The 13,313-nt window shown below is 33.8% G+C and overlaps 1 protein-coding gene across 1 annotated transcript; it reads right to left on the minus strand.

Annotated features, from left to right (window-relative positions):
- Positions 1-5,079: 5,079 nt before the first annotated feature.
- Positions 5,080-12,373, minus strand: LOC103486026 (chaperone protein dnaJ 72). Its single transcript, XM_008443823.3, has 3 exons — positions 11,601-12,373; positions 6,353-6,422; positions 5,080-5,369 (listed from the first exon to the last, which is right to left on the minus strand). The coding sequence occupies exons 1-3, from the start codon at positions 12,026-12,028 to the stop codon at positions 5,310-5,312; spliced, it is 558 nt and encodes a 185-aa protein (XP_008442045.1). The 5' UTR covers positions 12,029-12,373; the 3' UTR covers positions 5,080-5,309.
- Positions 12,374-13,313: the final 940 nt, after the last annotated feature.

Below are 13,313 nucleotides of genomic sequence, written 5' to 3' on the forward strand. Positions count from 1 at the left end.
AAACTAAAATAGTTTGAGTTGGCCTTATGAAGTATTTTGAAGATTTTTCATCGTCTTGCTTTGTGTAGATAATTAATAGACCTTAAACTTTGCTTTAGGCCAAATTGAAGTGGGGAAAGCGTATGATCCCGGGAGATTGAGTCATGATTGTGAGTGCCTCATTTTTAAGCTTTCTTTATACTTATACATGTTATCTCATGATATTGCTTGGAAATTACCATGATTTAAACTTTTTATGACCACGTTTTCTTTTATGTTTAAACAATGTGTTTATGCATCGTGATTTTAAGAATGTTTATGACTTGGATTTTATAAAAGTGGTTTTCAAGTTATTATTTCCATTTATACTTAAACGATGTGTTTATTCATCACGATTTTAAGAATGTGTATGGGTTGAACTCTATAAAATTGTGTTTCAAGTTTTTGGTTATACTTGGTTTTGAAATATGATTAACCGATGTTTATGGTGAACGAGAAGGTGATTTTCCTAAGGTTACGTGAATGTGTTTTCGTAGCGTACACCTATGGTTGTTAGGGGATTTTGAGGCTGAAAGAGATCGTGATCAGAGATCCGAGAATCTGAGCCTAGGTGAGGATGTGGATGGAGGATTGTAATATGACTTCGAGTCTAGCTTAACCTCTGGTGGGCGGCTCTATGTGCACATAGGAGCGCATTTGAAGGTTGTTATTATGGTAGGTACTAAGTATGAGTGAACTCCGTTTGGCCGTGTGTTTCCTTATGGATATGGATCACGTGTGAGCTATTCGGGACCATATATTAGTATGCTATCATGGTTGGATTGGATAGAGGTTGTTATTGTGGTAAGTGTTAAGTATGCGTGAGCTCTGTTTGACCGTGTGTTTCCTTGTGGATATGGATCACGTGTGAGCTATTCAGGGTTGTGTATTGGGCTATGTTTTTAGCATGTTATCATAGTTGGATTGGATGGAGGTTGTTACTGTGGAAGGTGTTAAGTATGCGTGAGCTCCGTTTGGCCGCGTGTTTAGTATGCTATCATGATTGGATTGGATGGAGGTTGCTATTGTGGTGGGTACTAAATATGTGTGAGCTAGTTTGGACCGCATGATTCCTTGGTCGTGTGTGAGCTATCCTTGGTTGTATATTTAGATGTCTTGCCATGGTTGGATTGGGAACAGGTTTGTTGGTTTGATTGGTGGCTATGTGATAATGATGTTTCAACTATTATTTCATTACTGATGCAAATTTACAAATTTTCTTTTTGAGCATGTTTGATAAGTTTTTACTTTTAAAAATCTGTAACTCACTGAGTTTTTAGCTCACATTTTCAGTGTTTTTCTTCCCCCCCCCCCCCCCAAGGTAGCGGTAAAGGACCAAGCCATCGTTGAGCTCCCCATTATTGATTGTAAATTGTCATTCTTATTGTATGTATTTACTTAAGTTTTGTATTGTATAATGGGGTGGTTAGAAATAGTGAGGGTCACGCCAAGGTCACGTGTTTTGAGACTCCTTTTGGACTGTAATTATTTTATAACTAATATATAGTTTGGATAGAAACTCTGACTGAGACTCGGAAATTGTTTGGATGAGTGTGTGGTGAGATTTTCTTCTACTTTCCAAATGTGGTTAGTTTGTTTTTCAGGGGAGACTCTACTGAAATTTTTATAGAATTCTTTTCAAAAGTGTTCTACTAATCTTACATTGGAAAAGAAATGGCTTTAAAGAGTAGATTCACTCCACGATCTAGGTTAGAGTGAAAAACCTAGATCTAGGTGTGTCACTCACATTTCTTACTCACGTCATTACACTTGTAACAAACTTTAGGTAGCTAAAAATTCAAACACGAGAGTTCGTTGACAAAGAGTGATAATAAAGTTCATAATAAACGATTGAACAATAATAGAAAAATATATTCTTTTTTTCATTATAATTATCGTAAAGAGGAGAGATCAAACCTCTCAAGAACATAGTTAGTATTGTCTAGGGGTGTTCAAGAAAATCAATAACCTGACCAACCCAAATTATCCAACCGTAAGGGTTGGGTTAGGTTAAATTTTCTGCTGAGTTGGGTTGGATTAGAAATTTGGAGAAAAAAGGTTGGCTCGAGTAGTCGGGTTGTGCAAGTAAGAGGTTGGGTTGACCCCCAATCCAACCCAATTATGTAGATATATATATACACCTAAAACCTAAGGATTAAGTTTTTTTATATATATATAACGTGTATATATACATACACATATATGTTTGACTTAATAATCATATTGGGTTGGGTCTACCTAACCCCTTACTTGCACAATTCGACTATACCCAATTCAACTTTTTTTCTTTAATTTTCTAACTCAAACCAACCCAATTCGAGTTGGTCAAGTTACCGGTTATTTTAATACCCCTACCACCAACTCTAATTACCACCTCAGGTGACCACCACCAACGACGAACTCTAGTGACCACTATAAACAACCAACTCTAAGCAACTACCTTCAAGAACCACCTTAGGTAACCACCACCACCAACTGCGATGACTAATTCCAACGACTACCACCAATATACCATAAAACTTGCAAATTTTTTCTATATTTTCACCAATTGTTTCATTTATACTAATTATCTCATATTTTATAAATATCTCAAAACTATGAGTCATACTCTAAAAATGTGCAGGACTCAAAGTTACTAATCTAGTGGAAAGGTTGTATAAGGTTTGTTTAAGGGGCGACAAGAAGAATAGCAAAATCTAAGATTTACTTTGGATAAATGACAAATTTATTTTTAAATTGTCAAAATAGAAAAAAGTTAATTTTCACATAATAAATGGGATAACTATGTCTTAAATTCCCCTACCTACTTTACAATATAGACTCCTAAATACAATAATAAGAAAAACCATAAATACCCTGTAATTAATACATATTATGCACTCCCTTCCATTTTCTAATTTTCCCTCCCAAACAAATGAACCATCTTCTGTAAAGGCTTTCCGACGCATTTGTTCTTTTGTTTTTTAAAGGCTTTCCGACGCTTTTCCACCGTCGCTTTTCCACCATAGCTTTCTCTTCCATTTTTCCACCGTCGCTTTCTCTTCTGTCGCTTTTCCACAGTCGGTTTCTCTTTCGTCGCTTTTTCACCGTCTGCACACCCTTCCTTTTTTAATTGGTTTGCACCACCCAAAGTATCGGTGAGTTGTTTCGTTTCATGCTTCTGTTCCGTCTTCAACCTTTGGATTTTTCCTTTATTTTCTGCATGTATCGGTAAAAAATACTGAGTTCTCAAAATTTTCTTCAAAATTTCTCCGGTTCTAACATTCTTCAAATTTTCAAATGGCTTTCTACCTGTATTTGTTTTCCACCCGCAACGTCGCTTTCCACCTTCTTCTTTTTAATACAAATTTTCGTTTCTCTTAGTTGCGGTTGGTTGAAAAAATTAAAGATAGATCACATTTTATTTGACATGATTTTATGGAGGGTTGGGATTTGATTCTAAACTTAAGTATTTCCATTATATTTGCCATAATTTTAGGGAACGGTTGAAATTTGAATTTGAATTTTAGTTAAGGTTTGAAATTTGAATCTTTTAAATGATTTTCCGTTATTTTTTTAATGTTTTTGTTAATAGTTAATTAATAATAATTGATTTGGTGTTCTTCACTAAAGGTCGGGGTTTATTCTCCCACTCCCAATAAATAAATATTTGTACATTAAATAATTATAAATTAAGTATAATATCAATAATTAACAATAAAACTTTGTGTTAAACTTTGAAGTAAAAAAAAAAAAAGTTGGTATAATAAAAAGCATCTTACTAAATACAATATTGACGAGAAACGTGTTAGAGATAACATTTAAAATATGCACACCCATTATTTTTACACTGTATAAGTTAAATTCTTTTTCTTTAGAAATTTTTTAATTTTGAAGCAAAATAACAAACATACAAAAGCAAAATCAGAACTTTTAAATTTAAAAAGTTATAGCCAAAATTGAATATGGCATTTAAAATAGTCCCAAAATCCCATTCAACCTAATTTGACTGAAAAAAAAATACTATATGAAACAGAAATATCAATCTTGTTTATTTCACCTCAAATTTAAAAGATTTCTTAGTCGTAAAATAATTTTTGATTCTGACAATTTATATTTGTTATTTAGTAAATTTGATTATTAGTTAAACAACGAAAAAATGACATTGCTCAATTAACGTTTCCTTTCTTAAATGGTGTCAGCATATTCTACTGAGTTAAAAAAACAAACCAAATCATAAATATATACTCTTTTAAGTAATTAATTTCAAACAAAATCCATTATTTGTTATCACAGAAAAAAAGAATGACTTTAAAATCCAAATGATTTCAAATCTTGTTTTTAACTTAAAAACTTTCCTAACTAAAATGACGTATTGTATGATTTAAAAGTAAAATATATAATTGACCTATATTTTTCTATTTTCAATTAACACTAATCAATAGATAGATAAATGCCTAATAAATTCTTAATTTTCTTTTCATTTTCAATTACCATCCAAACATTTTAAATGCATTCATTTCACGTTCCAATCAAAATTGAAATTCAAAATAATTTCTCTAAACTTTCGTATAAATCTTTTAAAATACTTGAAACTATTTGCTGTTTAGCCGATAACCTAAAATAATATGATGAGCTAATTTGGCTCTATAAGTAATTTTCACACCATTTCATGTCTCAATATTTAATCCAAAATTTTATGAACTTCATACTCCTCCAAAGGTATCTTAAAATGTATATTAAAATTTATTTTGTATGAAACAACTAATAAAATTCAAGAAAATTCAAGAACATGTATATGAAAGTTTATCGTTTAAAAATATTTGTATGAAACAACTAATAAAATTCAAAAACATTTTTAACCATTTAACCAAAAGTCTAATTTTGGATTCATATTTAAACACAATCCTCGAAATTAGATTACAAGACAAAAAAAGAAACTGATTAGTGAAAATAATATCTATAAGCTTAAAATTAAACAACAAGAGGATCATCAAATGGCCTAAAATAATCTCTCATCAAACAGCAGAAACCACAAATTTATTACAAAATCTACCAGACAACACTGCCCCCACAAGAAAATGAAGAAAACAGTTAAGAAAATTTTATATAAATATCAATCAATCTACATTCCAATAAAAGAGATGTAAGAAAAGGATAGCATATTTACATTTCAATCAGCTCTATAATTCCTTTTATAGTGTCCAGTCAGTTTGAACTTCACTTGTGTGGAATGCCAACCCCCACAGGAAGAAGACATGAAAATACAATCTGGTTTTTTGGTCGGACAAATGAATCCAAATGTAAGCTCTTTAAGCATCTTCATGTGTTTTGGCTTTGTTGATTGAATCCATGGCTTCTTCAAATGATTTCTGTATTGAAAACAAACTCTCATAGTCACAATCTTAACCATCCAATTAACTCACCATTGTCAGACCCACAATAGATTGCAACGGTCAAGTCAATTGTTACATCACAATTTGTAAAATCTAGACAACTTATACTTTGATTCTCTAAGTAATTTAAATCACCTATAAGATTTTAAAATCTACAAAGCACATGTTTATGCTTATTATATTATGGTTCATAAGCTTTCAAATATTATGCTTAGTTCATGAACCATCATTGCCATTGATTTTACAACCTCACATTGGCACTTTTCTTTCCTAGAAAGAAAACAATATTTACCTCATCAACAAGTGTCTACATGGACAATTGTTCAAATCCCCCATGTAGTAGGTCAACTGTCTATGTTTCCAAATGAATTTAGATTTTTGTTAAATCCACAAAAATGAATGATAAAAGTATTTTTCTTTTAATGCAAAGTTTACAAAACAAAACAGAACATACACAAGTCTGAAAACTCAGAGACCAAAACCATAAACATGTTCAAGACTATTTCTAAGAAAATATAAGTATATATTCCAAAGTCTCCAAAACACAAGGACTGTGTTTTAAAAAGACTTCTAGGTGCGCATCCAGGCAGCTCTGTGTTGAAAAGGTGAGGCTCACATAAGGAGCACATTAGGCACGGGCCATTTGTGAAGCCTCAAGGCCTTGGGGGTTCTTTCCGTTATTTTTTAAAAAACAGTGAAAAGCTTTTTCCTGATTTTTTACTAAAAAAGTCAAATTTGCTAAAAGCCTAAATGCAAATTTCCTTGTATTTAAGAGTCTTTTATTCATATTTCCACGCCAAATAAGCTTTATCTACTTTATTTGATACTTTTATATATAGTGTGCCTAAAGAAAACCCAAGAAGTGAAGCCCCAAGGCTCAAAACCCTGAGCTTTTCTTTGCATCTTGTACTGAAGACCGAAGTGGTGGGGTGGGGGGAAGAGAAACTATAACTACATACCCCAGAATTATGCATTTTCCACAAGGCCTCCCCACTCGAGTCAATCGCCAACATGCCACCAGCTAAAACACTGCACAAAAAGAATGTAAGAATGATAACTATGTCCCAGTCAAAGAGCCCATAGTCAATAAACTCAGACATCGTATAAACTAAATGAGAATTATGGGAGTTGAAGAAAGCCGAAGACAAACTCAAACTGATATATTATTCTTGTTATAGTATATATGTAATTATAGGATTTCTATGTATGCCAAAATATATTGAATTCTTTTGTATAGAATGAAGTAAGGAGTTATTTCATATTTCACTCTAACTACAACATGGTATCAAAGACATCTAGGATTTAGAACATTTATCTATTTGTTTATTCTTTGCCGGCTACATTCCATTAGGGTTTAAATTTGGGCCACCAAGTTCGAGTGGCCGTTTGTTGTTGCCTACCTGAGAAGGAGAGCCACTGCTGTCCGCCCAGTTCATTGCTCACTAGCACGTGAGCTTTACGCACCGCAAAAGAAGAAGTTTCCTCCCCCATGCGCCGACGCGTGGGAGATCCGTTTTGTGCTTCGTCGACTTGATTCGTCCCAGTTTGTGTTTTCCAATTGGTCTGTGCATTAGCATTAGGTCCCTTTGAAATCTAATCACACAGGTTCTTTGGAAAGAATACCTTTTTGTTCTTACAGGTTGTTTTTGTTTTGTTCCAATTTGGGCTGTCGTTGGTTAGCAGCGTCTCAGATGGTTTCTAGTCAGTTTGTGCCTTCGGTTTCATTGAAACCCATTTAGGTGTGACAACATTTGAAGAAAGTTTGATTGTTTCTGGGGTTGTAGCTGTTTTATTCTATTTTGTGACTATTTTTTGTTCGTTCTGTGGCTGTTATTTGTTCATTTGGTTTTATTTGGCTGCTGGTTTGGTGTGGTTGTTACTATCCTAAGGCCGAACAAGATCCCATAGTGATGTCTAATTTGGTTCAATTGCGGGCTCAATCTATCCATTGTTTGTCTACTATATCTCAAAAGTACCAAAACTCGTCGAAAGCATCTCCTTTGTCATTAGTATGTGCCCCCCTATTACAACCATTGCTAATTCACGTAACATGAATCATTGTCTCCTTTCCTACTCTACACAATGAGTCATAGACTCTGGTACTACTGCTTATATGACAAGTAATCCCAAATTATTTTCTACAATTTTGTCATCTACGTCCATTACCAGTCTTACCTAACAGATGGATCAAAGTCTCCTGTTATTGGATCAAGCACTATAGATCTCATCCCATCCCTTTCTCTGTCATCTATGATTCTGCCCTAAATTTACCTTGGTTGTCATTTAACTTGATCTCTTTTAGTAAAATCAAGTGCGACCTTAATTGTTGTGTCTCATTCTATCCCAACTGTTGCTTGTTTCAGGAACTTGTAACAAAGAAGATTATTGGCAAAAGACATGAATTTGAAGCACTTTACAATTCTGATCACCAAGTATCGACATCAACAATAGTTGCTTGTTTTAGAGTTGTTTCTCCTTTTGATGTCCATTGTCGTCTTGGTCATCCATCGCTCCCAGTCTTAAGAAAGCTTCGTTCTCAGTTTCATAACTTGTCTTCATTGAATTGTGACTCATGTCGGTTTGCCAAATCTCATTGTATTAGCTCCAATTCTAGAGTTGATAAACGGGCAAATTCCCCCCTTCGAGTTAGTTCATTCTGATATTTGGGGTTCGTGTCTAGTTGTGTCCAAAACTGGATTTCGATATTTGTTTACTTTTGTTGCCGACCACTCTCCCATGACTTGGTTATATTTTATGCAAAATCGTTCTGAGTTACTTGCTCATTTTTGCAATTTCCATGTTGAAATTCGAACTTAGTTTGGCGTGTGCCTTAAAACCTTGAGAAGTGACAATGCTGGTGAAGCATTTAACTTTTTTTTTTTTATATCCACGAGTGTCTAGGCCAGGTTATGGCTTACGCCTACTTCGACTAATCGCACGGGATCCTCACCTTACAACATTTGAGGGTCAAAGAAACTCTAAGAAAGTTAATTCCTAAGTAGATGACCCCATAGATTGAACTTATGAACTCTTAGTTATTGAGACTATGTCTCCTTTTTTATCACTAGGCCAACTCATGGTATTTTCAAAAGCACTCAATTTGTACCTTTGTCTTCTCCAATGATCTTGTGTTAATACTCCATCCCAAAATCTAGCGGAACAGGAGAATAGGCATGTTTCAAAGCATTTTCTGGATGATACAATTTCCACTGCTTATTTTTTTACAAACCGAATGCCTTCATTTGTTCTTCAAGGTCAAATTCATGTTCCCTTTCCAACAAAACCATTGTTTCCTATTGAGCATAAAATATTTGGTTGTAGTTGTTTTGTTTGAGATGTTCGTTCTAATTTGACAAAGTTAGACCCTAAGTCTTTGAAGTGCATTTTCTTAGGCCATTCTAGTGTTAGGAAAGATATAGATGTTATTGTCCAAGCTTGAATACATATTTTGTATCTTGAGATGTTACTTTTTTATAGGATAAGCCTTCACTACCCCTTTGCCTAGTACGAGTTAGAAGGAGGAGGAGGATGATCTTTTTCTTTAAATTCTCACGTCTTCAACTCCTTACCTTGATCTGTCTCCTCCAGTGCCTGCCCCTAATCATTCACCTATAACTAAAGTCTACTCTCGTCGACAACAACCTCCAAGCGAATCTCCTCCCAAAAGACTCTTTGTCATCGAATCTAGGACCAAGTGATGAGCTTCCCATTGCCCTTCGTAATGGTTAACGTTCTTGCACTTATTCTATTGCTTCTTGTGTATCTCATGACCAATTATTATCTCCTATATGTTCATTTGTTAAATCTCTTGACTCTGTCTCGATACCTAAGACAGTTCATGATGTTTTGTCTCATTCTAGGTGATGTAGTGCGAATGATTGAAAAGGTGAATGCCTTAGATGATAGTAGTACTTGAGATTTAGCATCTCTTCCTACAGGAAAGAAGACTATTGGGTGCAGACGTATTTGCAATTGATGTTAATCCGGGTGGATCAATAGCTCAATTAAAAGCACGCCTTGTGGCTAACCTCATGCTCCATTTTGATTCATTCTCTCCTCTTGCTAAACTTACTTCTGCCAGGTTATTCATTTCTACAGTAGCATCTCAAGATTGACCTTTACATTAGCTTGACATAAAAAATGCCTTTCTCCACGATGACCTTCTGGAAGAAGTCTATATAGAGCAACCACTTGAATTTGTTGCTAGGGGGAGAATCATAAAGTGTGTTGTCTTCGCAAATCCTTGCACGGGTTGAAGTAGCAGAGTCCATGTGCATGGTTTGGAAAATTTAGTAAAGCTCTTAAGCAGTTTGGAATGAAAGAAAAGCAAATTGGATCACTTGGCTTCCTACTGAAGATCTATGAGCGGAATTATTCTACTTGCTTCTTAAATCTTTCTACCAAAGTCAATTTCACACTAAAGATTTGGGAGTGCTGAAATATTTTTTGGGCATTGAAGTAATGAGAAGCAAGAAGGGTATGTTTACATCAGAGAGAAATATGTGCTTGATATGCTATCTGAGACAAAAACATTGGAAGCCAAGAGATGCATTACTCCAAAGATGCTTGATCTACAACTATTAAAAGATGGAGAACCATTTGAGGATCCCAAGAGATATAGAAGACTGGTTGGGAAGTTGAATTACTTTACAGTAACACGTCCACACATAGCCACAGTAAGCATTCTGAGTTTATGACCTTACCAAAAGTGGAAAATTGGGATATAGTACAACAAATCTTATGTCACCTTAAAGCTGCACCTGGACATGGGATCTTATATGAAGATCATGGTCATAAGACAGCAAATGTTTCTAATTAGGCAAGATCAAAAGAAGACAAAAAACTGACTTCTGGCTATTGTGTGTTTTTTTTTTTAATATTCGTGAGTGTCCGGGCTAGCTTACACTCGCTTCGACTAATCACACCGGACAACCCATGTAGGAATTGTGTTTTTGTTGGAGGAAATTTGGTTTTGGGGAAGAGTAAGCAAAACGTAGTTTCACGATCAAATGTTGAGTTGGGTTTTAATACTACAATTCTGACTAAATTGTGGTATGACAATCAAGCTACTCACCCATGAACGCACTAAACATATTGAAATTGATTGTCATTTTGTTAAAAAAAAATACAAGGTTTGGTATTTACCAAATATGTAAAGACTGAAGAACAAGATATCTTTACAAAAGCTCTAAATGGAGTTTGAATAGAGTACCTATTTAACAAGCTGGACGTGGCTAATATATATGCTCCAGATCGAGGGAGAATGTCTTTTGTCCTTCATTGTAATTTACTAGTCTTTATTTAAGGTTTCCATGTATGCCTATATATTATATTGAACTCTATTGTATAGAATGAAGTAAGGAGTTATTTCACAAATTGCTCTAATGACAACAATTCTAATATTCTCAATGGCATTTGCAATATTAGATATCAAACCATCTGGCTGTTTAGGCCCATTTAATAATTATCAATTGGTTATTAAAATTTGAAAATCAAGCTTATAAACCTACTTCCACCTTTAAGCTTCTCTGTTTTGTTTTCTACTTTCGACTCATGTTTTTAAAAAACCAAGCCAAGTTTTGAAAACTAAAAATGTTGTTTTTAAGATTTGTCTTTGTCGAAATTCAAAATCTTTCTTCAAAAGAAGGTGAAAACTAAAAACAAAATTGTAATCAAGGTGAACCTTAACAACTTGATAATGTAAGGAGGATCCATAATGATGCAAGAAAAATAAAATGATCCAATTTTTAGCTCCTCTGCTATATTTTGTTTTCAGTTCCTTTTTCTCTTTAGTCAGCAGCAACCCTTTTTCTATTCTTAAATTTCTCCTTCGAGCAACTTTCAGACTCAAACGGCAGCAAGAACAGCTATGGTGAGCCCTTATCCAGGGAATAACAAACCCCTCCCCACAAATCAAATGTTCCAAGAAATTCTTGTTGCTTTGAACAATGGCAAAAGATATTCAAACAAAATTGGACATAAAACATTTAGATGAAGGATATTCACATGACCATCTAAATGTTTTATGTCCAATCAATGAATAGACAAAAGGGATACTAAATCAAGATTAAAAAAATTAATAGTAGGGTGCACGGGAAGATGAGAATTCGCTAGTGAAAGTGAGACTTGAAGCAATTGGCTATCTCAGAATTCAAAACATAGATCGTATTAGTAAAGAACAAAAGGGTCAGGGAAGAGAACAAATACCCAGCGAAAGCAAAATTGAGAAGAAACGCACGCGTGGTGAGAAAGCGTAGCAGCATATGAAAATTCGTAACCAATCCATCGGCGTTGAAACGGGAGCGAGAGGCAAATCCAGAAGAAGAACCATATCTAGGTCCACTCGCACGAGCATAAGAATTATACGACGAGTAATACTGTTGATTAACAGAAGGGCCAGAAGCACAACGAGAACGAATATTATAATCAGCACGCTTACAATCATCGCCAAGGATCTCATAAGCTTCCGAAACCTGCTTGAATCTCAGAGTAGCAGAGTCCCTAACGACCTTAGGTGATTGAGAATGCTTATCAGGGTGAAATTCCTTCGCCAGCTTCCTAAATGCGTCCTTAATTTCTTCCTTGGTGGCGCTTCTGGTCAAGCCCAGAACCTTGTAGTGATCACGAACATCCATGGCCGACGATTCTCTCCGATCAATTGGAGCGGCAGAAGATGAATGGTTCGAGAAATGGAGTTGACAAGCATGGAGATTGCTTCTTCACGAGAAGGTGGAGTCTAGGGGCTTCCATGGAATGGAATGGAATCGAACCACTGGCTTCAGAGAAGAAATTTGGATTCGCGGCAAAAAGGACCTCGTGGAACCGCCATGGCCACTTTCTCTTCGCCTTTCTTCTATGAAATTCAACAAGGAAAGATATTGGGCCGCGCGTCTAATGTGGCCCATGTTACGATTCAAACTTTACAGACGGACAATTGCAAATAAAAAAAAGAAAAGAAAAAGAAAACCGTCAAAATAACAAAATACAGAAAAGGGAATAGAAAATTTCAAAATTATTTTGATTTATGGAAAAATTGCCTGATAAATTATTTTTTCTAATTTTTTTTGTCAAAAAAATCAAACAAATATATTGAATACAATGTATTTGTAAATAAAATTACTTTTATAAATCTTAACTAAATCAATAAATAAAAAAATATTATATTGTTGAACGAACATCCCGAAAGATATGGTTTTAGTTTCAACAACTCCTAATTATTAGGATTTAAAATAACTTCTAAGATAAATTCAACTATTACGCTGTTTTTATTCTTCAAATTATTTATCAAAAAATAAACATAAATAATACATAATACATATTTCATATTTTAACATTATTTCCATCCTAAATCGTTAGTTTTAATTCAATTTTTAACATTATTTTTAAATCTAAATTTTACAATTAACATTGTTAGTTTGACTTTCTAAAATTTGGCATAATATTTGATGTTAATTTCAATTAAACTTTTTAAAGTTATTTTTAAATCCAAATTTTTACACCTTAATTTTAGATGTTAGTTTGAATCCCTAAAATTATGCCAAATATAATGTTCATCCTTTAGTTTCAATTCAAATTTTTAAAATTATTTTTAAATCCAGATTTTACAAATTTTAGATTGTTAATTTGAATTCCTACAATTATGTCAAAGATAATATTTGATATATATCCCACCCTAATTTTACATATTGGTTTTAATTCAAATTTTTAACGTTATTTTTAAATTTAAATTTTACACGTTAATTTTAGATTGTTAGTTTGAATCCCTATGATTATGACAAAGATAATATTTGATATATATATCTCACCCCAAAGCGTTAGTTTTAATTCAAATTTTGAACATTATTTACCATTATTTATGAAACAATAATAAGATAGAACGGTAGGGATGATTCAAATTGATTATGCAATTATCCGCCAATT

The sequence above is a fragment of the Cucumis melo genome, chromosome 8, assembly GCF_025177605.1.
Source record: "Cucumis melo cultivar AY chromosome 8, USDA_Cmelo_AY_1.0, whole genome shotgun sequence".
Lineage (NCBI taxonomy): Eukaryota > Viridiplantae > Streptophyta > Magnoliopsida > Cucurbitales > Cucurbitaceae > Cucumis > Cucumis melo.